Source organism: Hyperolius riggenbachi, chromosome 6 (assembly GCF_040937935.1).
Source record: "Hyperolius riggenbachi isolate aHypRig1 chromosome 6, aHypRig1.pri, whole genome shotgun sequence".
Classification (NCBI taxonomy): Eukaryota; Metazoa; Chordata; class Amphibia; order Anura; family Hyperoliidae; genus Hyperolius; species Hyperolius riggenbachi.
Window position 1 is genome coordinate 354,653,310 of NC_090651.1, and position 27,195 is coordinate 354,680,504.

General features: G+C 46.2%; 1 protein-coding gene across 2 annotated transcripts in view; it reads left to right on the forward strand.

The window, feature by feature from the left end:
• IGSF21 (immunoglobin superfamily member 21) overlaps positions 1-27,195 on the forward strand; it is an 826,399-nt gene that overhangs the window by 648,497 nt on the left and 150,707 nt on the right. For both annotated transcript variants that reach the window (XM_068241709.1, XM_068241708.1), the window contains exons 5-6: positions 18,582-18,697; positions 26,011-26,482. In XM_068241709.1, coding sequence (XP_068097810.1) covers positions 18,582-18,697; positions 26,011-26,482 — 588 coding nt within the window. The remainder of the gene's footprint in view (positions 1-18,581; positions 18,698-26,010; positions 26,483-27,195) is intronic.

The following is a 27,195-nucleotide window of genomic DNA, read 5'->3' on the forward strand; positions in this document are numbered from 1 at the left end:
GGTGACGTCATCCCGCCCGTCGCCATGGCGACGGGGGAAGCCCTCCAGGAAATCCCGTTCTTTGAACGGGATTTCCTGATCGGAGATCGCCGAAGGCGATCGAAGAGGGCGGGGGGATGCCGCTGAGCAGCGGCTATCATGTAGCGAGCCCTGGGCTCGCTACATGATATAGAAAAATTTTTTTAAAAAAAAAACTGCCGCGCTGCCTCCTGGCGTATTTTTTTATACCGCCAGGAGGGTTAAGTATCAGCTTCCCTTTTTCATGTGTTGCTTCCCATTTGCAGCCTTCTCTTTCTTATGCAGCAACTGCTATCTCATGTCAAGGTGCGCCCTCTGCTTGCAGCCGCCCAAGACCAGGGCCCTGGTGGTCTTTCCAGAAATCCCACCCTCTCATTTTTCTTCCTTCAGCGCCTTACAAGGCAGAGCCGGTTTTGTCATTAGTTATACATGACATAGCTTGCAGCAGCATGAGTGAGACTCTGCCGTCGGAGAATCCTGCTGTAGCTTGCTGGCTCATTCCCAGAAGATATTAAAGGGCAGCGAGACATGTTATTACAAAACGCGCCTCTTGGCTGTACTCAGCCTGTAACGGGTGGTAAATGTGTTTATTTGCTATTACCATGTAGATATCCACCTCTCCCTCACCTTTTGCATTAATAAACACAATTATAGACACAGTTTCCACGCCAAGGAACTTATAAAGTCTTCAGCATCCTAATGACATTATCCCGAGATTGGAGCGGTGAAATATAATTCAGGAGTATGAATATCTCTCCGCACACAGGAACGCACACAGGCGGGCGGGCGCGAGATCCTGGGCGTCGCCCCCGGGCACCGCTTCCCACCAGATGTGATTATGCAAAACTCTGACGAAACATTCAATTTAATTTCGCAGTTGATTGCTGGAATCATGTGGAATCTCGCCTCGCCTGCTCAGTTCACACGGTGAAACCGTTAAAGTGAACCAGAGAGGAAAATAAACTAAATGAGATAAACAATTGGATCTGTCCTTCTACTCCTAAAAATGACTCTTTTAGATATCTCAAGGTTTTATTTTATGTATCAACATTTACAAAGCATATTTAATGTTTTATAGTTTTGCTCAATTGCAGTGTCTCAAGAGTCCCAGAGTGAAAAATACATGAACTATTGACCTTTTCATCTTTTCCTCTCACAGTAAAAAACCCAGGTATCGGCTTAGGAAAGTGTTTTATAGCTGTAATTTGTTATCAGTAATCCGACTAGATCCTGACTGGAGTAAAACTGCTAGTTCCATAACTAATTATAAAATATTTGAGGCCTGGTGCACACCAAGCGTTTTTGGTAGCGTTTTCAAAACCGCCGCCGCCCGTGGAAACGCTTGGCTAATGTATCTCAATGGGATGGTGCACACCAGTGGTTTGAGGTTTTTAGCAAACCGCAAACGTTCCTCCTTCTGCATTTTTGTAGTTTGCAGATGCGTTTTTGCCTCAATGTAAAGTATAGGAAAAGCTCAAAACGCTCTGAAAAACACTAGATCAGAGCGGTTTTCCAGGCGTTTTTGTTACAGAAGCTGTTCAGGAACAGCTTTACTGTAACAATATATGAAATCTGCTACACAAAAATGCTCCAAAAACGCTAGGCATGATTAAAAAACCTCTCTAAACACGCCTAGAATCGCTCTGAAAATCTGCTTCAAAAACCTCTAGCGTGTTGCGGATCTGCTAGCGGTTTTTGGTGTGCGCTGGCCTTATGCAGGGAAAAGAGACAAGGAGCCCAACATAATTGTCTGTATGCTTGCCACTGTATATGCACGTCTGTTTCATCATGTCACATGTCATCTCTGGTACAAATTAAAAATCCGGAACCACAGTAAGTTCTGGTCTGGCCGATCCGAAATAATATCTCAATGTGCTGATTTCGGGCCTCAGGAGACCTGCAGGACGCGCTTATCGTTATCGCCACCGCTGAGCAAAGATTATTTTTATTTATATAATTTTTTTTAATCAACATGATTGGAAAGTGTAGCCAATTAAGTATGCAGGGGAAAATGATCTACCTCGTGTAATCTGTATAATTTCTATATGTAATTCATAGCATGTAATGTGATTTATTCTCATTAGATGAAATGAAAACACAACTATTAAAAGCATGATGGTGAACATACTAATATTGCAGCTCAGGAACCATCCGGAGTGTGTGACTTCAGTGAGGACATTACTGTAGAGTGTAAGCTCCTCTGGTTCAGAGACTGATGGGAATGGGTCAGTGATCTCTGTACAGCCCTGTGGAATATGTCAGAGCTGTATAAATGTATATTAACCACTTGAGGAACGCAGTGTTAAACCCCCCTAAAGACCAGGCTATTTTTTACTTAATTGGCCACTGCAGCTTTAAAGAGACTCTGTAACAACAAAAACCTCCCCTGGGGGGTACTCACCTCGGGTAGGGGAAGCCTCCGGATCCTAATGAGGCTTCCCACGCCGTCCTCTGTCCCACGGGGGTCTCGCCGCAGCCCTCCGAACAGCCGGCGACAGAGCCGACTGTAGCTTCAATATCTACCTTTGCTGGCTCCAGCGGGGGCGCTGTGGCTGCTTTCGGCTCGGCAATAGACGGAAATACCCGATCTCAGTCGGGTCCGCTCTACTGCGCAGGCGCCGGAAACTTGCGCCTGCGCAGTACAGCGGACCCGACGGCGATCGGGTATTTCCGCCTACTTCGGAGCCGACAGCCGTCAGAGCGCCTGCGCAGGAGCCAGGAAGGTAAATATTACGTCACCGCTGCACGGAGGGCTGCAGCGAGACCCCTGAGGGACAGAGGACGGCGTGGGAAGCCTCATTAGGATCCGGAGGCTTCCCCCACCCGAGGTGAGTACCCCCCAGGGGACGTTTTGTCGTTACAGTTCCTCTTTAAGGCCTCGCTGCAGGGCAGCACATGTCAGCACACAGGTGATTTCCCCCCCCACCCCACCCCCCTTTTCTCCCCACCAACAGAGCTTCCTGTTGGTGGGGTCTGAAACCCCCAGCATGTTTATTTATTTTTTTATAAATGTTATTGTTATTATTGTTATAATAAAAATGAGTATTTATTTTATTTGTTTCTTACGCCCCGCCCTCCCTCCCCCCGCCAGCCAATCACTGTGATCAGCCGTCATAGGCTTCAGCCTATGACAGCCAATCACTGCAGAGTGTCCCAGGGGGCAGCCGTGTCACACGGCTGTCCCCACTGCAGCGCTGCTGTGTGTCGCAGCGCTGTACATGCTAATTAGACGGCGGTTTCGCCGTCTAACAGTCTCCGAGTGGCGTTCGCTGCTGGGAGACTCCTCCTACTAAGCGGAGATGCGCGCGCGATCTCCTGCACAAGCCAGCTCCAGGACCTGACGCCAGTTAGCGTTAGGCGGTCCTGGGGCTGCTGCCGCAGTCACACCTATTGGTGTGACGCGGTCTTTAGGTAGTTAATACTGTGAGACTGTGGTGAGGATATTAGAGTGTAAGCTCCTCTGGTGCAGAGACTGATGGGAATCGATCAGTGATCTCTGTACAGCGCTGTGGAATATGTCAGAGCTATATAAATGTATAATAATAGTGTGAGACTGTGGTGAGGACATTAGAGTGTAAGCTCCTCTGATGCAGAGACTGATGGGAATGGATGAATGATCTCTGTACAGCGCTGTGCAATATGTCAGCGCTATATAAATGTATAATAATAATAGTGTGAGACTGTGGTGAGGACATTAGAGTGTAAGCTCCTCTGGTGCAGAGACCGATCGGAATGGATCATCGATCTCTGTACAGCGCTGTGCAATACGTCAGAGCTATATAAATGTATAATAATAGTATGTGACTGTGGTGAGGACATTAGAGTGTAAGCTCCTCTGGTGCAGAGACTGATGGGAATGGATCATCGATCTCTGTACAGCGCTGTGAAATATGTCAGTGCTATATAAATGTAGGTAATAATAAAATCTCCTGAACGATCAAACCATTATTTGTATTGACGGTCATCTTGAAATCTCTGAGACATTGAATAGTGATTGGGCAGACGTTGGTAGAAGGGGGCGGTTGTACGCAGGCGACGCCTCACCCGACATTCCAGCACACCGGGGGTTACACTCGGCGAGATAAAAAAGCAGCACAAAGGAGTGAAGTTAATTAAAGCAGTGAAGATGCGGCTCTATAATAAACCTGTATCTTGCCGCACTTTTATAGCCTTCTATAATTCGCCTGCGTTCCCCGGCATCGTGTGCGCAGACTGTAGGTCATTAAGTCCCCGGCCGCCTGAATCTGCTGTCAGCGCGTGAGGGGAACACAACCGGGGCCACGGCGCTCCAAACTGCCGGCCCCTTTTCTTTTTTACGGCTCTCTTTTTTCCCCCCGTTTTAATTGGCCTCTTTACGACGTGTGAGTAAAATAGACTGGCGGATCTCGGTAGTTTTATCGCCCGCCGTCCCCGGAGGCTTGTCGCAGAAGGGCTGAGCGAGGAATGGAACGTAAACTTTGCTCCGGCGCACCTTTCTAGGTTGTAGGAAGTCTGAGATGGTCCCCGAGAGCGTTGGTGCGGGTCGGTGCCGTGTCTCTCGCTCGCTAGACGCAATCACCAGGGCTTATACCGCCGGAGACACTGAATCTGGGTTACTACTATAGACCACTCCCAGAGCTTTCTTGCTTAGTTTACAGATAACCTGAAGCAGAAAAAAAACCTCATGATACTGTATAATGAATTGTATGTGTAGTACAGATAAGGAATAGAGCATTAGTAGCAAAGAAAAGAGTCTCATATTTTTTTTTCCGAGTATATAGCTTTTTTTTATAACTTATCTGTTGTATTTTCAGTTTACAAACAACACTCTGGGCGTGATTCACAAAAGGGTGCTAAGTGTTAGCACGCCTGTGAAAAGCCCCTTAGCACGCTTAAAGAGGCTTTGCGCTCGCTAATACGCACAAAAAAAAGTTTGTGCGTGCAAAGTTTAGCGGTGCGCACTATAAAGTCGCACCGGGTGCGCCCGAAATGGAGCAACGTTTTAGGGGCACCAGGTGTGCCGTGATGTTTCGCGCGCACTGTGCAGCGCTAAACTTTGCACGCAATCAATAAAAGCTTTGAGCGTGCTAACTGCTTACCACCCTAGTTATCACGCCCAAAGCTTTTAGGTTAGCACCCTTTTGTGAATGGAGCTAATGACCCTTTGGACTCTCCTGCAGTAAAACGTTATCTCAAGCTGTCTCTTAGGCCCAGTGCACACCAAAACCGCTAGCAGATCCGCAATATGCTAGCGGTTTTTGGAGCTGATTTCAGAGCGATTCTAGGTATGTTTAGAGAGGTTTTCTAAACATACCTAGCGTTTTTGCAGCGTTTTTGTGTAGCAGATTACACATATTGTTACAGTAAAAGCTGTTACTGAACAGCTTCTGTAACAAAAACGCCTGGCAAACCACTCTAATGTAGCGTTTTTCAGAGCGGTTTGCGTTTTTCCTATACTTTACATTGAGGACGAAACGCTTCCGAAAACCGCAAACGTGCAGCAGGAGGCGCGTTTGCGGCTTGTCAAAAACCTCAAACCGCCAGTGTGCACCATCCCATTGCAATACATTAGCCAAGCGTTTTTACAGGCGGATGCGGCCGGCGGATCGCTCCAAAAACCGCTCGGTGTGCACTAGACCTAACTGTTCCTTGGCTGTTTAACTGCTTCAGAAAACAGGACTGTCTTCAACACAAGTTGAGTCAGTAGCTCAGAGAAGCTCTTTTGCACAGATAACAACTGAAGTTTCTTAACTCATCCTGTACTGGAAAACAATATGAGACTCTTTTCTTTGCTTCTAATGTTCTATTTTTTTATGCTAGGTACACAGGATAAGATTTTCTGGCAGATTTACTGTCAGATTAATGATTTCCAACATGTCTTATCTGATTTCCGATGGTTTTCCCATCGATTTTCCATTCGCTACTTTGGAAAATGATTGGAAATCAGTTCAGACATGGAAATCCTCCATCTGACAGTCAATTTGCCAGAAAATCTCATCGTGTGTATCTAGCAGCATTAGCTGTATTACACAACCAATTCATTATATCATATTTTTTTTCGCTACAGTGTCTCTTTAAGTTTGGAATCGTGTAGGACAGTGATGATTGTAATGGGTTAATTTCGCACACGCAAAATTTTGTGTAAAATTTAGCAAATACAGTTATACGTAATTTTAATTTGGAAATTCAAACGATGTTTTTGCGAAATTGGGAACACGGCCATCACAAAATGACTTTTTGTGTAAATTGCAAAAACTCTTTGCGCAAACCAGAAAGTGGGAGCAAGCCATTATTTTTATTATTTTTTCAGGCAGACGGAGCCAACAGCAACCTGAAAAACTCAAAAAGGATGTTCTAACTGTGGATTGTCAAAGAGATGCAAATAAATTCCGAGCTGGCGCAAATGTTTATGCTAATTTTATGGAAATGTATTCTGCTTGAATATGGACCAATCAAACACTGGTGCAGTATGGTCTGGTCAGTCTATATTAGGCTTGGTGCACACCAGAGCGGTTCTGGAGCGTTTTTTAAAACGCTTGCAGGGGGGAAACCGCATGGCTAATGAAAGTGAATGAGATGGTGCACACCAGAGCGGGTCGTTTTTTCCCCAAACGCAAACTCGGGGGCTGCAGCATTTTTTAGATTTCTGAGGCGTTTCTGCCTCAATGTTAAAGTATAGGAAAGTGGAAAACCGCTTGAAAAATGCTAGATCAGAGCGGTTTTCCAGGTGTTTTTGTTACAGTAGCTGTTCAGTAACAGATTTACTGTAACAATATATGAAATCTGCTACACAAAAGTGCTCCAAAAACCGCTAGGCATGTGTAGAAAACATCTCTAAACATGCCTAGAATCACTCTGAAATCTGCTTCAAAAATCTCTAGCGTTTTGCGGATCTGCTAGAGGTTTTTGGTGTGCACTGGGCCTTAGAGTGCCTTCACATCCCTGCGATTTCCGGCCACGTTTTCCCATGTTTTTTTCATATTTAATATTCTGCATCTTTGCGATGTTTTGCATCTGATTTTTCTCATTTAATTTGCGTGTTTTAGCAAATTTTTGTTTTCCAATTTCTCTACAAATTCTGGCCTGGAGGAACGGGGCTATAATCTGTATACATTACCATAAATCAGCATTAAGATTTGCATCAAGCCAAAGTTATTTGCACCTTGTTGAGCATCCCAAGTGCTAACCATGGGAGTTGGGGGTGATCAAAGAGCACCCTGAGAAGACAAAAAACACGGAGACAAAGGGAGCCCCGGTGGGGCAGTGTGTCACAAAAATAGCGAGAGAGAGATTTAGGTAGTGGAATAGGATTAGATGTAGGTGGTAGTATATGATTTTGTCTTCATTTGAGGTAAGCCACCTCAACTTATTTCATTTTATTGTTTTTAATTAAATGTTATCACTATCTAAGTGCCTCTTCCCTCCCTTGTGCATCCCAAGTGCTAACCGCCTATCAGGGGAGGCAGGATGTACTGCCCTATGGAGAAGGAAGAGTGGCATCAAATTCTGACCCAACAATTAACAGACAGACTGTCCTCCGATATGATCATGAACGTCTGTTTTGGTTATGCTTGCAGATGTAGTCTTTATGCCCACGTTGGAGCCTTTCTCTGCTGTGCGTGGCGTCCCTCCATGCCAGGAAGGTGACACCGGTGTGATTTAGGCTGCAGCCCATGCCAGGAAGGAGACACCGGTGTGATTTAGGCTGCAGCCCATGCCAGGAAGGAGACACTGGTGTGATTTAGGCTGCAGCCCATGCCAGGAAGGGGACACCGACATGATTTAGGCTGAAGCCCATGCCAGGAAGGTGACACCGGTGTGATTTATGCTGAAGCCCATGCCAGAAAGGTATTGAAATATGATAACAGAGGCGCCAAGCAGAATAAAATTAGTTAAAATTGTTAAAAAGGGGGAAGTGGGTGGACTCACCTCCCTTCTGAAAAAAATGGCCGGACAATGGACAGGTTACTTACAGTCTAAAGTAACATTTATTAGTAACTCCAAAAGTGCAACGCGTTTCACGGGTAACAGTCCCGCTTCTTCAGGCAAACGATTATTTGGAGGGTGCTGGGGAAGGGAAACAAAAGGAAAAAAAGGGGATTGCCAGAGGAACGCAAATACCAGGCACCCAAAGGTGCACCACAAGTCTACAGCAATAAAATGTGCAATATGCATTTAACAGCAAGATATGCATACAAAATAGACTGAGAACGTGTGCAAATAGCATGTATAAAGTGACAGTGCACATAGCCATAATATAAAGGCAGAGTATGAGTCACTCTTAGTAAAATGATAAGACAGTAAAAAAATGAATTTAAAACAGGGAGAAACAGAGAAAGGTTTAGTTTTTAAAGGAGTGAGTGCAGCAGTATATTATGATAAGGCAAAAAGGCAAAAGGCAAAAAAAAAAAAAAAAAAAAGCAGTGTTTCAAGATGAGCAAATGTTCAACTTACTAGAGTTATGAGAAGCAGAGAAAGGTTTCATTTTTGAAGGAGTGAGTGCAGCAGTATATTATGATAAAACAAAAAGGCATACTAAGAAACAGCAGTGTTTAAAGGTGAGCAAATGCTTAACTTACCAAAATCAGGTCATGAACCAGGTAGAGCGCCTCTGTGAGGTGTGGGGTGCTCTGTCTTAAATTTATAAGTGACTGGAATCACCCAGAATGGGGGATGGGAAGTGGGAGCGACAGAGGTCGCATGCTGATGACATATGGTAGTAGGGCGGTGCAGTACTGAGATCAATGTGGGAATAGGATGCAAACCTATGTGTATGATGCTGGATGGGAAGGGAAGGGGGGGGGAGAAAGAGAGGGATATAGGCAAAGGGACTGGGATATGCATAAGTAACAACATGCTTACTCCCATAGTGTACCTTGTATGGGTTGGTAGTGGATGGTGAAAAGCGCATAGGATTGGAGGTGGCCTAAATCTTAAGTAAAAACAATAGATGTGGTGTTTGTTATAGGGTCGGAGGCTGGAGAAAGGAAATGTAGAAAGGTTAAATAAAAGTTGCACTTGGAATACATAAAAAGTACATGTAAAGAAAATGCATACAAAAATTTGTTCATGCCACACTATGCCGAATGTTGGATCCAAAATATACTGGAGAGGTTCATTCCAGCTAGGGTTAATGGTACAGGGTGAAAAACAGAAAACTGCTGTAATAATAGGAGTATGGATACAAAACTATGCATAGTTGCAAAAATTTGTATGAAGCATAAAACTTGACGAAAATACATTAAAAATGATAAAATAAGTAAATGATCAAAGCAAAACAAGTGTAAGACAAATAATGGGTTCGAATAAATGAGAGGACCATTTAAAATATATTAAAAAATAATAATATATTATTTTAAATGGTCCTCTCATTTATTCGAACCCATTATATTTGTCTTACACTTGTTTTGCTTTGATCATTTACTTATTTTATCATTTTTAATGTATTTTCGTCAAGTTTTATGCTTCATACAAATTTTTGCAACTATGCATAGTTTTGTATCCATACTCCTATTATTACAGCAGTTTTCTGTTTTTCACCCTGTACCATTAACCCTAGCTGGAATGAACCTCTCCAGTATATTTTGGATCCAACATTCGGCATAGTGTGGCATGAACAAATTTTTGTATGCATTTTCTTTACATGTACTTTTTATGTATTCCAAGTGCAACTTTTATTTAACCTTTCTACATTTCCTTTCTCCAGCCTCCGACCCTATAACAAACACCACATCTATTGTTTTTACTTAAGATTTAGGCCACCTCCAATCCTATGCGCTTTTCACCATCCACTACCAACCCATACAAGGTACACTATGGGAGTAAGCATGTTGTTACTTATGCATATCCCAGTCCCTTTGCCTATATCCCTCTCTTTCTCCCCCCCCCTTCCCTTCCCATCCAGCATCATACACATAGGTTTGCATCCTATTCCCACATTGATCTCAGTACTGCACCGCCCTACTACCATATGTCATCAGCATGCGACCTCTGTCGCTCCCACTTCCCATCCCCCATTCTGGGTGATTCCAGTCACTTATAAATTTAAGACAGAGCACCCCACACCTCACAGAGGCGCTCTACCTGGTTCATGACCTGATTTTGGTAAGTTAAGCATTTGCTCACCTTTAAACACTGCTGTTTCTTAGTATGCCTTTTTGTTTTATCATAATATACTGCTGCACTCACTCCTTCAAAAATGAAACCTTTCTCTGCTTCTCATAACTCTAGTAAGTTGAACATTTGCTCATCTTGAAACACTGCTTTTTTTTTTTTTTTTTTTTTTTTTTTTTTTTTTTTTTATTTTTTTTTTTTTTTGCCTTTTTGCCTTATCATAATATACTGCTGCACTCACTCCTTTAAAAACTAAACCTTTCTCTGTTTCTCCCTGTTTTAAATTCATTTTTTTACTGTCTTATCATTTTACTAAGAGTGACTCATACTCTGCCTTTATATTATGGCTATGTGCACTGTCACTTTATACATGCTATTTGCACACGTTCTCAGTCTATTTTGTATGCATATCTTGCTGTTAAATGCATATTGCACATTTTATTGCTGTAGACTTGTGGTGCACCTTTGGGTGCCTGGTATTTGCGTTCCTCTGGCAATCCCCTTTTTTTCCTTTTGTTTCCCTTCCCCAGCACCCTCCAAATAATCGTTTGCCTGAAGAAGCGGGACTGTTACCCGTGAAACGCGTTGCACTTTTGGAGTTACTAATAAATGTTACTTTAGACTGTAAGTAACCTGTCCATTGTCCGGCCATTTTTTTCAGAAGGGAGGTGAGTCCACCCACTTCCCCCTTTTTAACAATTTTAACTAATTTTATTCTGCTTGGCGCCTCTGTTATCATATTTCAATATCATCTAGTCCACCCTTGGTGGAGGGGTGTATCCCCATTTTCTCCTATCTACAGAGAGCGACTTTTTAACCTGAGCGGGGTCAGGTTACAATTCTCCCCGCCGGCCTTTCCAGTGGTTGCCTTTGTGGCGACCCACCCTTGTGAGTATAATCATCTCATTTATTCACAACAGACCTCTCCATATTAACATACTGCACCATATTGGGCTCTCGGTTTCTCCCCCATTTTCAAGCCATGCCAGAAAGGGAACACCAGCGTGATTTAGGCTGAAGCCCATGCCAGGAAGGTGACACCTGCGTGATTTAGGCTGAAGCCCATGCCAGGAAGGGGACACCTGCGTAATTTAGGCTGCAGCCCATGCCAGGAAGGTGACACCGGCGTGATTTAGGCTGCAGCCCATGCCAGGAAGGTGACACCGATGTGATTTAGGCTGCAGCCCATGCCAGGAAGGTGACACCTGCGTGATTTAGGCTGAAGCCCATGCCAGGAAGGTGACACCGGCATGATTTAGGCTGCAGCCCATGCCAGGAAGGTGACACCGGCGTGATTTAGGCTGCAGCCCATGCCAGGAAGGTGACACCAGCGTTATTTAGGCTGAAGCCATGCCAGGAAGGGGACACCGGCGTGATTTAGGCTGCAGCCCATGCCAGGAAGGTGACACCGGCGTGATTTAGGCTGAAGCCCATGCCAGGAAGGTGACACCGGCGTGATTTAGGCTGCAGCCCATGCCAGGAAGGTGACACCGGCGTGATTTAGGCTCAAGCCCATGCCAGGAAGGTGACACCGGCGTGATTTAGGCTGCAGCCCATGCCAGGAAGGGGACACCGGCATGGTTTAGGCTGCAGTTCATGCCAGGAAGGTGACACCGTCGTGATTTAGGCTGCAGCCCATGCCAGGAAGGTGACACCGATGTGATTTAGGCTGCAGCCCATGCCAGGAAGGTGACACCGGCGTGATTTAGGCTGAAGCCCATACCAGGAAGGTGACACCAGTGGTATTTAGGCTGAAGCCCATGCCAGGAAGGTGACACCGGCGTGATTTAGGCTCAAGCCCATGCCAGGAAGGTGACAACGGCATGGTTTAGGCTGCAGTTCATGCCAGGAAGGTGACACCGTCGTGATTTAGGCTGAAGCCCATGCCAGGAAGGGGACACCGGCATGGTTTAGGCTGCAGTTCATGCCAGGAAGGTGACACCTGCGTGATTTAGGCTGAAGCCCATGCCAGGAAGGTGACACCGGCGGTATTTAGGCTGAAGCCCATGCCAGGAAGGCACCGGCGTGATTTAGGCTGAAGCCCATGCCAGGAAGGTGACACCAGTGTGATTTATGCTGAAGCCCATGCCAGGAAGGAGACACCAGTGTGATTTAGGCTGCAGCCCATGCCAGGAAGGGGACACCGACATGATTTAGGCTGAAGCCCATGCCAGGAAGGTGACACCTGCGTGATTTAGGCTGAAGCCCATGCCAGGAAGGTGACACCGGCGTGATTTAGGCTGAAGCCCATGCCAGGAAGGTGACACCGGCGTGATTTAGTCTACAGCCCATGCCAGGAAGGTGACACCGATGTGATTTAGGCTGCAGCCCATGCCAGGAAGGTGACACCGGCGTGATTTAGGCTGAAGCCCATGCCAGGAAGGTGACACCGGCGTAATTTAGGCTCAAGCCCATGCCAGGAAGGTGACAACGGCGTGATTTAGGCTGAAGCCCATGCCAGGAAGGTGACACCGGTGTGATTTAGGCTGCAGCCCATGCCAGGAAGGGGACACCGGCATGGTTTAGGCTGCAGTTCATGCCAGGAAGGTGACACCGTCGTGATTTAGGCTGCAGCCCATGCCAGGAAGGTGACACCGGCATGATTTAGGCTGAAGCCCATGCCAGGAAGGGGACACCGGCATGGTTTAGGCTGCAGTTCATGCCAGGAAGGTGACACCGGGGTGATTTAGGCTGCAGCCCATGCCAGGAAGGTGACACCGGGGTGATTTAGGCTGAAGCCCATACCAGGAAGGTGACACCAGCGTGATTTAGGCTGCAGCCCATGCCAGGAAGGTGACACCAGCGTGATTTAGGCTGCAGCCCATGCCAGGAAGGTGACAATGGCATGATTTAGGCTGCAGTTCATGCCAGGAAGGTGACACCTGCGTGATTTAGGCTGAAGCCCATGCCAGGAAGGTGACAATGGCATGATTTAGGCTGCAGTTCATGCCAGGAAGGTGACAGCTGCGTGATTTAGGCTGAAGCCCATGCCAGGAAGGGGACACCGGCATGGTTTAGGCTGCAGTTCATGCCAGGAAGGTGACACCTGCGTGATTTAGGCTGAAGCCCATGCCAGGAAGGTGACACCAGCGGTATTTAGGCTGAAGCCCATGCCAGGAAGGGGACACCGGCATGGTTTAGGCTGCAGTTCATGCCAGGAAGGTGACACCTGCGTGATTTAGGCTGAAGCCCATGCCAGGAAGGTGACACCAGCGGTATTTAGGCTGAAGCCCATGCCAGGAAGGTGACAACGGCGTGATTTAGGCTGAAGCCCATGCCAGGAAGGTGACACCGGCGTGATTTAGGCTGAAGCCCATGCCAGGAAGGTGATAACTGCGTGATTTAGGCTGCAGCCCATGCCAGGAAGGTGACACCGGCGTGATTTAGGCTGCAGCCCATGCCAGGAAGGTGACACTGGTGTGATTTAGGCTGCAGCCCATGCCAGGAAGGTGACACCGGCGTGATTTAGGCTGCAGCCCATGCCAGGAAGGTGACACCGGCATGATTTAGGCTGCAGCCCATGCCAGGAAGGTGACACCGGCGTGATTTAGGCTGCAGCCCATGCCAGGAAGGTGACACCGACGTGATTTAGGCTGAAGCCCATGCCAGTAAGGTGACACCGGCGTGATTTAGGCTGCAGGTTTTCCCGTGATTTACCGACACTTCTGGTGAAGGAGTAGAAAACGCAATTTACTGGTGATTCCTGCAACTTCATTACAGCGGCGGAGTCGTCTATTCTCAGGGAGCACAGGACTGCTGGAGACAGCAAGAGCGGAGCCTCATTTGAATAGATTTAAATATTGAAAAATATCTAATTTCAAAAAATGTAAATAGCTTGGCACAGGCTAGCAGAATGGTGCTTGTCCTGCCATGAACAAGTCGGGATTACTGAAGACTCCTGAGTGTACCTTCTGTATTGTCAGTAGGCCCAGTGTTGCAGGGGAAGAAGCAGACCATTCGGGCGCCTACTAGTGGTTGAAGTTTGGGTGCCACCATTGGCGCCTATTGAAATAGCGGCAATGATGGGAAATTTGGGCTCCTATCAGGTCTTGCTTTTTTATTCTTCTTTCATCGATTGGCGGCAGAGGTTGATATTGGCAGCAAGGGGGGGGGGGGGGGTTAAGGTGAGGCATTTGGAGAGGTGTGGCTAGGGTTAGGCGTCAGGTATGATGTTTGTATGTGGGGGAGGGGTTAGGGCTAGGCATCAGGTAGGGTATTTGTGCAGGAAGGGTGGTGTTTAGGGTTAGGTAGGGTTTCTGTGCAGGGGGGGTTGAGGTTTGGGTTAGGCAGCAGTTAGGGAGTGTGGGAGGTGCTTAGGCTTGGACGTCAGGTAGGTTGGGTGTTTGTGCGGGGTGGGGGGTTAGGGTTAGCAGTCAGATAGGGAGTTTGTGTGGGGGGAAGTTACGTTAAGCTGTCAGGGGAGGGTTCTGTGTGAGAGTACGATTAGGTTTAGCTACAGTAAAATATTGGTATATAATACCAGTATTTTTTGCTCCTTCTTTACACTTTAATAGTAGAATATCGATAAGTTTACTGATATTCTTCTATCGGCTTTCTAGGGTGCCCCTTTATTATGTACGCTACAGGGGAGGCGTCAGCTGTGCTCCCCTCCTCCCCATCAGTGCTCTTCTCTATCCGCTCTATGAAGTCAATGACACTTACAGCTTGGTTGTGTGGTTTCATTGTTGCAAAATAGTGGCCTGAAGAAGTGGAAACAAGTCCACGAATTGCATCATCATTATTAGCCACGCGTATCCTTGCTCGCGTTCCTATTGATAATAGCGTCCTGCACAGGCGCAGTATGAGGATTTATCTACCTGCGCAGGAAGCTATTACAGATGGGAACGCGAGCAAGGCTACGCGTTGCCAGGGCTGCGCAGACGCAGTGGTCGGCAAAATCGAAACTTAGCTGCGGCAGGGGAACAAAGGACCGGCGGGAGCATGGGATGGCTATGGGGGCTGATAGAAGCCCCAGGTAAGTGAGACTCATTTTCTTTACTTGGCTTTAGGTATACTTTAAGTCGAATACATGTGGTTGGCGGTTGCCTGAGCGACTGGCCAAAAAAGCACAGGCCGCCCCCCATTGTAGCATAAAATACTTACCATCTTCTACCCATCATGTAGCTCCTAGCTGCTTTTCGGTGTCCTCCGTGAACGACTCCTGGTCGTGTCACCTGACCCGCGCCGGGTCACATGACATGTCAAGAGCCATGCATGAACACCTCTAGGAGCTGCAAGGTGGGTAGAAGACGGCCCTGGAGGCTCGGATTGTATTTTAATCCCTGCAAACACCCCAAAAAAGCCCAAAGCACTGCCCCTGTTATCACTCAGGCATGCTGGTTAGTTGCGTCTTCCAGTTGCCTGAGTTCCGTATAACGGGGACTTTGCTGTATTAATTTTGTGTGTGTCCTCATTTTTGGCTGCAGAATAACGCAGTGTGAATATTTGGAAAGGGGTAATTATTCTTTGTACCCGTTTGAGCCGCTGTCGGACAGAATGCTATAGGAGAAAGCAGAAGGCTTCTTCATGCTGCCATTGGTTGGGGAAAATGTTGTTTTATTTACTGTGACATTGTTTTATTTATTGTGACATGTTTTCCCTGTTACTGTTCATATTAAAAATAACTCCACCGAAGGCAGACAGGCTCCTCATAACGTGAGAGTGTTATCCTGTAATTTATACCTAATTAGCAGACAGTATCGACTTCTAAAAGATGCCCATCACCTCCAGTGCCGCTGCCAACATACAAGTCTGAGTTTTTCTTAAATAAAGTAAGGGGCCCATACGTTGTTTGAGTTTCGGCATCAATATTCAGCTGATTCCATCCTAATGATCGAATCTGGCAGTGGCAGATATCAATGTTACTACATGGCCACCCAATCAAGCGTTTTGATCGACGATCGACGTTTGAAGGATCGACGACCGACAAGGCCAGATTTATTTTTTTTGTGCACTAGGCTAACTTGTTGCTCCCTTTCCATGGTCGGCAGCACCCCCATTCCATGCTAACTGCCCATGCATAGCAGCCCAGTGTTCTCCCCAGAAAAAAATTCCAGCCGGGTGGCATGAAAAAGTAGCTGGGTGGGGCGATATGACAGAAAGCAGGGTCGGCCCTTTTCTGCTTACAGCAGAGAAGGAGGTGAGCCGATGACAGCCGGGTGCTCACCAAGGCTAGCCGGATGGAGCACCCAGCTAAAAGAGCCCGGGGAGAACACTGTAGCCAATCTCTTTCCTGTGCAGCTGCTCTGGGCAGCATCTCCCCTCTTCCATGTGTCGCACCCCATTTACAGCCTCTGTATTCAGTTTGCACCCTTCTCTTCCATTTGCAGGAGCCCTCTTCCATGCCCATCCGCCCTCTTGGGCAGGAGACACGCAAGGCCTGGGCCTTTGTTGCTTCTCCAGAAATCTGGCTGCCTGGTTCCCCCCCAAGTTTGTGTCCAAATCTGATGGTCGATCAACAGGTGTTAGGCCACCTTTTCCGGCTGAGGTTACAGGTTGTCAGCCAGTGGGTGAAGTTAGGTTAGGAGGTATAATTCTTACCCACTAAAGGCTGGTAGACATCATGTAATTTGTACATCAGATCCAATTTGGCTGAGTGTTCAGATCGATATTAAGATCTGCCATCGATCAGATATATAGAAGTTTGCTAGACTAAAGATTTCTGTTCATTTTTTTCTGTTTGGACATCAATTGTAAAATCAATCATAAGGACATACATTAGGAATGATAGCCAGTATTTTGATGGATAATTTTCAGCATGCCCAATCTGCTTCTGATTGAGAAAAGGATTGATTTTGGGCTAGGGAACAATCCAATATCATGATGGGTGCAGAAGAGGTACCAAGAGGGACAGAAGGAGGCACGGGGGGAGGGACAGAGGTGAGACAGAGGGGGACACTGGAGGCACAGGTGGGCACAGAGGAGGTAGAGGGGACAGAGATGGCACAGTGTTCTGACTTAAAGGCTACATGAAGCCCACATAAAGAATTTGAGCCTTACTTGCCTGGGGCCTGTGTCCCTAGACGCATTTCCACAGTCACCCTACCTTCTGCTGTCCCCTCCATAGTGGTTGGCGACTTCTGCGCATGCGTGGGGAGTGTTTGCACGTCCCGCTGCTGGAAGAAGCCCCAGGTTCCTAAAGCTGCAATTCTTTATGTTGGCCTCATGTATCTTTTAAGAACAAACCTGCAGTTTCTATCTCATTTGTTACCCGGGGACTACCTGTACTTTCAAAATAATAGTATGTTCTTGTTTGCTGGCAGCTTGAAAGGCATTTTATAATTCAGGTATAATTAAGGTGTAAAAAAAACGTAGGAGAAAACATGAATTGAATGAGGGACATTGGGGTATATTCATCAAACTGCAATAAGCAGAATAACGTGTCTTACGCATGATAAATGGAGCGTAACGCATTGCATGTACCGTAATGTATGGCATTCTGCTCTTCTCATCAAGCGGTAAAACTCTACACATGTAATTCTGCCTAACGCAGTTTAGTACATACAAAACACTGGGTTGATGCACAAAGCTGCAGTAATATTGCTGTGTGTAAGGGGGGGGGGGGGGGGGGGGTTCTTCCATAAAACATGAATTATGTGCTTCAGGGCAGCAGCAAATAGAGGGTGGCAAGAGGCGGCTCCCCTCCCCAAATGTCACCCTCCCCCTCCCTAGATGTGTGGCGTCACTTCACTCATCTGCTCTCAGCGTTCCAGCGATGGGATCTCCATCCGCCCATCCAGCCTCCTGTCTACATATCCATGGCTACAGCGGTGCCTCATGTGACCTGTTACGTGCTGCCGGGTCACTTGAGGCACCACTGCAGTCAGAGAGGATGCAGGACTTCATGTGTGGCTGGTGATCCCATCGCTATTCTGCTGAGAGTGAGTGAGTGATGCGGTGCTGTGCTGGTGCAGCACATACCCGACATCCAGGGGATCAGATGCTGCGGGCCAGCAGGGAGGAGATGCTATAGGAGGAGGTGCAGCACACACCCGGCATCCTGGGGATCAGATGCTGCGGGCCAGCAGGGTGGAGATGCTGTCTTGCAGGAAGTAGAGGGAAGTAAGCATAGTGCCAGTGACACAAGTACAGCCCCTTGTGTCTCTCCTCTCCAGTCCAGCTTTGCATGGGAGCGTCCTCACCATGTTTTGCTTCAGGCGTCAAAAAGTCTAGAACTGGCCCTGGCTGTACGCAGATTGCGCACGGCAATACTGTATTACCTTTGCTAGCGGCAGCAGGTTACTGCAAGTACTCGAGTAACAGGGGCATTGCTATGGTAACGGCGTTACTATTGCACTAATAACATGAACTCGTGGTAACAGCAATATTGGCATGCACTATCTGCACATAGCAATATCACTGCAGCTTCATGCATCAACCCTATAGAGAGATCATTTGTCAGATTTGTCATGAGAAACATTTTGTGAATGGCTCCTGTTGTAACCAGGCGTTTGTGTTTATTGTCCCCACAGCTCCTCCGGTCTCCATCTCAGTGATTGCAGCAGATACGCCGGCTGCGTTCAGCAGGTACCAGGCACAGAATTTTACCCTGGTGTGCATCGTGTGCGGAGGAAAGCCAGCGCCGCAGGTCAGTCCCGCTAACACCCTCTCTGTGGATGACGTGTACCTACAAAATGGTGGAATGTGTGTGATCTAATCTGCATTATACAGCTCAAGCACACCTGAACTCATGTTAAAGAGGACCTGTATTGAAAATAACACAACAAATGAAATTGCTTATCTTTTTACAATATTCCTTTATTGTAAAATGGTTCCTCTCCCTGATTTACCTTCTGAAGTTTATCCCTGGTGGAGACTTCTCCTGTGATGTGATCAGTACGGAATATTTGTTTGCTGACATATCAATGCACAGGGGGTGATTACATCACAGTGAGGGAGGGGTTTGACTACAATACCAGCCATACAGACCCCCCCCCCTCCCGATGATCTATTTCAGAAAACGTAAAGATTTTCCATGGCAAAGGGGGTATCAGCTACTGTTTGGAATGAAGTTCAAACCTTGGTTACGGTTCCTTTTTAATCGTGATGCTGTAGTGATCGGCAAAATGGACGCAATCCCATTTTCATATCAAATTGTGCCTAGTGGTGAAGGACCCTTATAATTGGCAGTTTATCTGTGAATACATACAGTAGTCATTTCTCTGGTCCAATGTGCCTGTTTTGCTCTGGTTATCTTTTTACTGGCCTTCTGTCAGCTAAACCTACACACAGACCTCCGTTCTGAGCCCCCCAGCGCCCCAGCACAATACAGTATGTACATATTTGATCTGTCACCTTGCGCCTCATTGTCATGCGCACAACGCTGGCCGATCCATCACCAGACATCCTCATGCCAGCGCTGCATTTCTCCTGATAAGTATTTTTTTTTCACAAACTCGACAATTCTAGATGGAAAAAAAAAGGCGGTGAAATGAGCAAACATCATTAGGCTTCCTCGTTCCCCCTGCTCTTTCCTTTCACCGCGGCGGCAATCCGGGCAGGCGGGCCTGACTATTGACGAAATCGACCCGCTAAATTAATACATCTTAATGCGCTTTTGTAGATTTTCTATTGAGCTCCGTGTTCCTCCCAGCGAACGACAGAACCTTTTATCCTCTCCCTCCACTTCCCCCTTTCGAGCCTTTCCAATCAACGCATCACTTGTTTTGTGTTACGCGCGCCCCATTCCGCCTATTATTCATCCTCTATAGTCAGAATGCATAATTTGGCCTCTTCGCTCCCCTCCCGCGGCAAGCGCCGTTTGACGGAGGCATTGCCGTATCAAAGCGCTATTCAGGGCTTGAAAAAAGAAATAAATTTTAAAAAAAAACACAAACACACACATTGAAGCAGCTCAGTAACTTACTACGTTGTTCAGATAAAAAATAGCTATTTCACGTTAAATGCCATTATTTCCCCCCCTTCGCTATAAAACCCTTCCGAAGCCAAATTCCACCCGACAAACAGGCGCTATTAATACGGCGGTAATGGCACCTGAAAAATACACGGCTGGTGTGAAGTAGGCATTCGCGCCATTTAATTGGCACTAGAGCAGGCGTTTCATCCAGCGGCTCCCGCTGTTAATGCGTCAAGTGACTTTCCAGCGATATTATCGCGTGCCGGCAGACACACCTGGCTGCAAGGGGTGGGGTCGGGAGGAAGAAGCGCGCAAGCGGTTGACTCTCTGCACGCTAATAATCGGTATAGATGCAAATAGACAAACGAGCTGCTGGGAGCTGTGCTTTCTAAGCACACAAGGTCTGGGGCACACATCCTGACCCTGGCTTCACCGTCTGGCGAGCGGCTGGCCTAGGGTCACCAGAGATGGATGGAATATCCAGGCTTCTGGCCAGCAGGCTAGTTCAGGGTCAGCAGAATTTGTTTGTTTTGGATATTCAATGGTGGTGTTGCTTGAATAGGCCCAGTTCAGTATGAGAGCAGTTTGGCCGAACTGAGCAAACAAAATATTCAATACGGAGATGAGAGAATACTTAGGGGTGGGGACACCCCAAAAATATAAAACCATTAAAGTCAGTTTAAAGGATACCACAACTGAAATGTGACATGATGAGATAGACATGTGTATGTACAGTGCCTAGCACACAGATAACTATGCTGTGTTCCTTTTTTTCTTTCTCTGCCTGAAAGAGTTAAATATCAGGTATGTAAGTGGCTGACTCAGTCCTGACTCAGACAGGAAGTGACTACAGTGTGACCCTCACTGATAAGAAATTCCAACTACAAAACACTTTCCTAGCAGAAAATGGCTTCTGAGAGCAAGAAAGAGGTAAAAAAGGGGAATTTCTTATCAGTGAGGGTCACACTGTAGTCACTTCCTGTCTGAGTCAGGACTGAGTCAGCCACTTACATACCTGATATTTAACACTTTCAGGCAGAGAAAGAAAAAAAGGAACACAGCATAGTTATCTGTGTGCTAGGCACTGTACATACACATGTCTATCTCATTATGTCACATTTCAGTTGTGGTATCCTTTAAAGGGAACCTAAACTGAGAAGGATATGGATTTTTCCTTTTAAAATAACACCAGTTGCCTGACTCGCTTGCTGATCCTGTGTCTCTAATACGTTTAGCCACAGCACCTGAACAAGCATGCAGATCAGGTGCTCTGACTAAAGTCAGACTGGATTAGCTGCATGCTTGTTTCAGGTGTGTGATTCAGCCACTACTGCAGCCAAAGAGATCAGCAGGACTGCCAGGCAACTGGTATTGTTTAAAAGGAAACATCCATATCCTTCTCAGTTTAGGTTCCCTTTAAAGGACCACTATCGTGAAAAATCAAAAAACATTTAAAATGCATTCAAACACATAAGTAGAAAAGTAAAAGTCTCATTAAAATGTGCTATAATTTACCGTTCTTCTATGTTGCTGTCCCTTACTGTAGTTAATAGAAATCTGACAGAACTGACATGTTTTGGACTAGACCATGTCCTCGTGGGGGAGTCTCATGATTTTCTTTATTTACAAATTCACTCAGTGAACGGCAGTTCTCAAGTCCAGCTGCCGAAATACTGTGCAAAAAGGTGGGGGTGGGTATTTTAAAGTTCAGATGCGGTGATGGGAAATACTCAGGGACCTCATCTGAACTGACAACATTGCTTGCAGTAGTAACTACTGGACTGGCATCTAGAAGGCAGAAATGTGTCCAGCTGAAAGGTCTTTATTTTGTTCTGTTGATTTAGGGTGACCTGGGTAATTGAGTGTTCACAGAGGCTCCTGCAGAGATCAGATGCTTCTGTCCTGAGAGCACACACTGCCATCCAATTAATTAACCAGAGACTTTCATGAAAGGAAAGACGATGTACTGTTGATATTCTTCCTCCCCTGAAGAAGTGGGCTTTGATGTCACGAAATGACACATCTTCTGGAGTTCTGGTGCATTTAATTGGGGGCTGACAACATCTATCACCATTCCATGCTGGATACATTATCATGAAAGATTTATAGTATCCTGTCCCAACAGGCTGTATTATTGTTTTTAAACTGTGTGTGTTAAGAAAGATTAAAGGCCAACTATTGAGAAAAATTTTAACATTTATAATACCATATTTTTTTGGACTATAAGACACTCCTGACCATAAGATGCACCGAGGTTTAGAGGACAAAAACCAGGGAAACAAAATATATACTAACCTTGGTGCATCCACGGTGAAGGGGCATCTTGTGGATTATGCCCCCTTTGTACCTCATGTCCCCTTTGTACCTTTTGTGTCTCCGTGTCCTTCTCTGTTCCCCTTGTGTCCTCCTTGTGTCCTCCTCTTTGCCCCTTTGTGTCCCCCTGTGTCCTCCTCTTTGCCCCTTTGTGTCCCCCTGTGTCTTCTTCTATGTCCTTTTATGTCCCCCTGTGTCCTTCTCTATGTCCCCTTGTGTCCTCCTCTTTGCCCCTTTGTGTCCCCCTGTGTCCTCCTCTATGCCTTTTTGTGTCCCCCTTGTGTCCTCCTCTATGCCCCGTTGTGTCCCCCTTGTGTCCTCTATGCCCTTTTGTGTCCCCCTTGTGTCCTCCTCTTTGCCCCGTTGTGTCCCCCTTGTGTCCTCTATGCCCTTTTGTGTCCCCTTTGTGTCCTCCTCTTTGCCCCGTTGTGTCCCCCTTGTGTCCTCTATGCCCTTTTGTGTCCTCCTCTATGCCCCTTTGTGTCCTCCTCTATGTCCCTTTGTGTCCCCGTGTCCTCCTTTATGCCCCTTTGTGTCCTCCTCTATGCCCCTTTGTGTCCCCCTGTGTCCTCCTCTATGTCCCTTTGTGTCCCCCTGTGTCCTCCTCTATGTCCCTTTGTGTCCCTCTTGTGTCGTCCTCTATGTCCCTTTGTGTCCCCCTTTGTCCTCCTCTATGCCCCTTTGTGTCCCCCTGTGTCCTCCTCTATGCCCCTTTGTGTCCCTCTTGTGTCATCCTCTGTCTCTTTGTGTCCCCCTGTGTCCTCTTCTATGCCCCTTTGTGTCCCCCTGTGTCCTCCTCTGCATGGGCACAGTACAGGGAGTCCCCGACATTGCGGCGGGTTAGAGATTCATATTGGCAGGAGTTCACAAGTCAGGAACGCTCTCATAAAACGCAGTTACTTTTTCTCCCACTTTTGGGGGGAGAAAACGTGAGTCTTATAGTCCAAAAAATACAGTACATACATATAAATGTATATTTCTCCAAGAGTAAAACACAATATAAATTACCTTTTTCCTATGTCACTGTAGCTTCCAGTAGGTAGTGAAAATCTGTCAGGTTTTGGGCTAGTCCATCTCCTCATGGGGGGTTCTTATCTGCAAAAGCACTTAACTGAACTTCTGTTGCTCAGTTCAACTGCCAAAATAGTATGCAAACAAGTAGGGAGGCTGGTTGGCATCTGTGTATAGATCCTGTCTAGGGCTTGCTTATGTAAAGAATACAGGAATTACCGAGAATCCGCCAGGAGGAGATGGACTAGTCCAAAACTGTCAGATCTGTCAACTTTTTACTACCTACTGTAAGTGACAGCAACATAAGAAAGTAGTGTATACTGCATTTTACTCTGGAAGAAATGTACTTCTTTTACATTTTTCCGTGACAGTGGTCATTTAAGGGGTATATTCCCAAAGATTTCAAATGATAAATATGCATATATTTATGTCTACGCAACATTGCCCATGTTTACTAACGAGCTCCGAGGGACTTCACAAGTGTTTCCTCCTCACACTCAACCTGGCAAACTTCCTAATGCGACGTAAGCGGACAACCTGAACGCTTGCAGCCATTTCTACTGATGTTTTTCAGTAAACGCTGAGGCAGATTGATCAGTGAAAGAATGCAGAAACCAGGGCTGTGGAGTTGGAGTCGGAGTCGGTGGTTTCATAAACTGAGGAGACAGAAGATTGTTGTACCAAATACACAGACCTGGTAGGTATTAGACTAAGGAGTCGAGTCGGAGCCATTTTGGGCACCTGGAATCGGAGGTTTCATAAACTGAGGAGTCGGAGTTGGAGTCAGATGATTTTTGTACAGACTCCACAGCCCTGGCAGAAACTGGAGCAAAACTGGAAGGATTCTGATTGGTCGCTCTCACCAGCTCTCTGAATATTGCTTAGTAAGGGATCCATTTGGATCCGATCAGTTCCGATGAACTGAACTTTTTATGTGCAGCGTGAAAGGAGCCTTACTGCACGTGGATGGAGTGTGCTGGGTGGCATGGTACTATGGTACGGCATATGGTGCTACGATGGGGGATATGGCTATAATGGGGAGTATTGCCTACACTGGAGGCTCTTGGGAACTCATAGTCTATCATGACTTTGGGGTGGCGGGGGGGCAGGGGAGGAAGTGATCAGGCAACTGGAGACTGCCGATGAGGCTTAAATAAGTACAAGGGGTAGTTTCCTACCTTATTTTGGAAAAGTTGGCAACATTTTTTTTAATGCATAGTGAATTGTAAGAAATCCACAAAAAGCATAACAGAATTGTTATTATTATTATTTAGTATTTACCGGTATATAGAACTAAGGCCCATATGCAATTCACTTTTTCTCCTTAGTTTTCTCCAAGTTGACATTTTTAAACTTGTCAATAAAATGCCCTTTAAGCCCCCAGAAAGCAAGAAAATGCTCAAAATAATTTTATTAGTCCCTTTTCACTTACTTTTTTGTACTTTTTTAGTTGAAAAGTGCTGGAAAGGTATTTTAAATTGAAAATGAAAAATTATCTCCCAGGAGAAAACTCAGGTGAAAAAGTGAATTGCATATGGTTCTAAGTCTGCTAGTGTAAAGAGTAGTGTAAAGTAGTGTAAAGAATAGAAAAGTTCAATGTGACGGTAAGGAGCACATAATACGGCACCATCACATCAGTTGAGCACTGGGTGGTGCCGCTAATAATAAAATATCAGTCATTTAAATTACCAATAGTTTAGTATGCACTACCAGGTGCCTATTCTAATCTTAACCCTCCGCTCTAAGTGCCTAACACACACACACCCCTCCCCCCACCTAATGCCTAACTACCCCCATAAGTTCCTTAAAAGAAGACCACCTACCTAATGCCTAACACTAACCTCTCCTGCAAGTGCCTAACTTTAACCCCTCCCCCCTTCCCTAACCTAATGCCTCCTAATTAACTCCCTCTGGTAAGTGCCTGAGGTTGATTCTCAAAAGGCTGGTTAATTTTCCCACCGTGCGGCAATGTTACCGGCCTGTGCTAAAAATAGTAATGCTCATTGTACCGATAGCACAACAAGCTTTACCATAGCAACGAGCGGTACACAGTGTATGCTACTTCCTAATGTGCTGTACACAGTGTATGCTACTTCCTCATGCACGGTACACTGTTTACATGTGTTGCTACAGCACTTACTTTTTTCAGTACCGGCCGGTAACATTGCAGCACGGTTGGGAATGCTATCACACTTTTGCAAATCAACCCCATTAACCTAAAATTGGGCGCCCAAACAATCAATAGTTATAGCCGATCATTTGAAATTGGTTACAACCTTAAATATTTTGTAGTAGGTGATCGGCTACTAGCCGCATCAGGCACCCAAATGACCTCCTGGGCACCCGATTACCGGAATTAACACAGACACCTATTAGACACATGTCAATAGTGGTGCCCAGTTGACCTGATCTGATGGTAAGAGTTCCGTAAATGTAATGTTGCATGAAGCTTGGAACCGAGCCCATCAAATGTACTTCCTGTTGATTCGGATTGGCCCAATTCTAAGCTTCATACAGGTTTTCATTCATTTGCATGAAAGTAAGACTCATTAGCATTGCGTTGGCCATCTCTGGTAAGAAGAATGAGTAGTTGTTTCCCTCATTTGCTAAACTTCACTGAAGGTCATTTAGGCCCCTTGGAAATGGTGGCTCCCTACGTTTGTAGATTATGGAACTTCTAAGCAGGAAAACTCAGGTGTCCTTCTGTTCTTTCCATCCAGGTCTACTTCAAGCGGGACGGGGAGTTGATAGACGTGATTCCCATGTTGGAGCCGCCACCAGCAGCAGCGGGACTGATGAATAACCGAGGCTCCAGGAACCTCCTAAACAGAGACATGGACGATACTAAAATGCAAAAATCTCTTTTACTGCTGGACACAGAGGAACGGGGACTGAGCCCTTTCACAGAGAACCCTTTCCGTGGACGTAACGCCGACCAAGGGCCCATTCCTGTGCCGGTGACTGAGGCCATTCCAGAGACAGTGGTAAGCCTGGAGTTTCCCCGATGGGTCCACAGTACGGATCCCACTTATTTCTTCCACCAAATGCATCTTCCAATGAGCGACGGGACTGTGGAGGTCCGAGCTATGCTCACCTGGACACTAAACCCGCAAGTGGACAATGAAGCACTGTTCAGCTGTGAGGTCAAACACCCTGCGCTCACCATGCCCATGCAGTCCGAGGTCACGTTAGGTAAGTGGCCGGATTTCCCATTTTTTTTATATGCGGATATCTCAGATCTTGAGTATGGCTAAACTATTCTTTATTGTCATGCCACACTTAAAACCCAAATACAGAAAAGATAAAAAAAATATCCTGCTAATGTACATCCATCTATGATGTAATGAGCGAGGCTGGAACCCCTACTTAGCATGTGCAGACACAAAGATCTGGCCACTTTAGCTACAGTTATAAACAATAGTGATGTAATTTCCTGTCTATCCAAAAGAGGTAGAAGGTAGACAGGAGGTGGGCCAAATACAGTATGTACAACATCATTGATTTAAAATGAGCGAGGCTGGACCCCCTAATTAGCATGTGCAGACACAAAGATCTGGACACTTTACCTACAGTTATATACAATATTCCTGTCTATCCTGTAAATTCCTGTCTATCCAAAAAAGGTAGAAGGTAGACAGGAGGTGAGGCTTTTGTAGGGCAGTGGAGGGCTTCCAACAACACATGTCAGTGCCCTGCCCCTGCCTCCAGAAGCTCCACCCTCTTCTCTATCTTCATTGTAAGACTTTCATCTGATTTGGGCCTTTATTGTCATGTGCTCTGTTTTTATCACCTGTTTTTTTCTTTTCAGGGGTACGTTTGTTTCTGCACAATCCATACCTATACATCACTGTATATCCACCCAGCTTGTCATATTTAAAACCCAAATACATACAGTATGTACGACA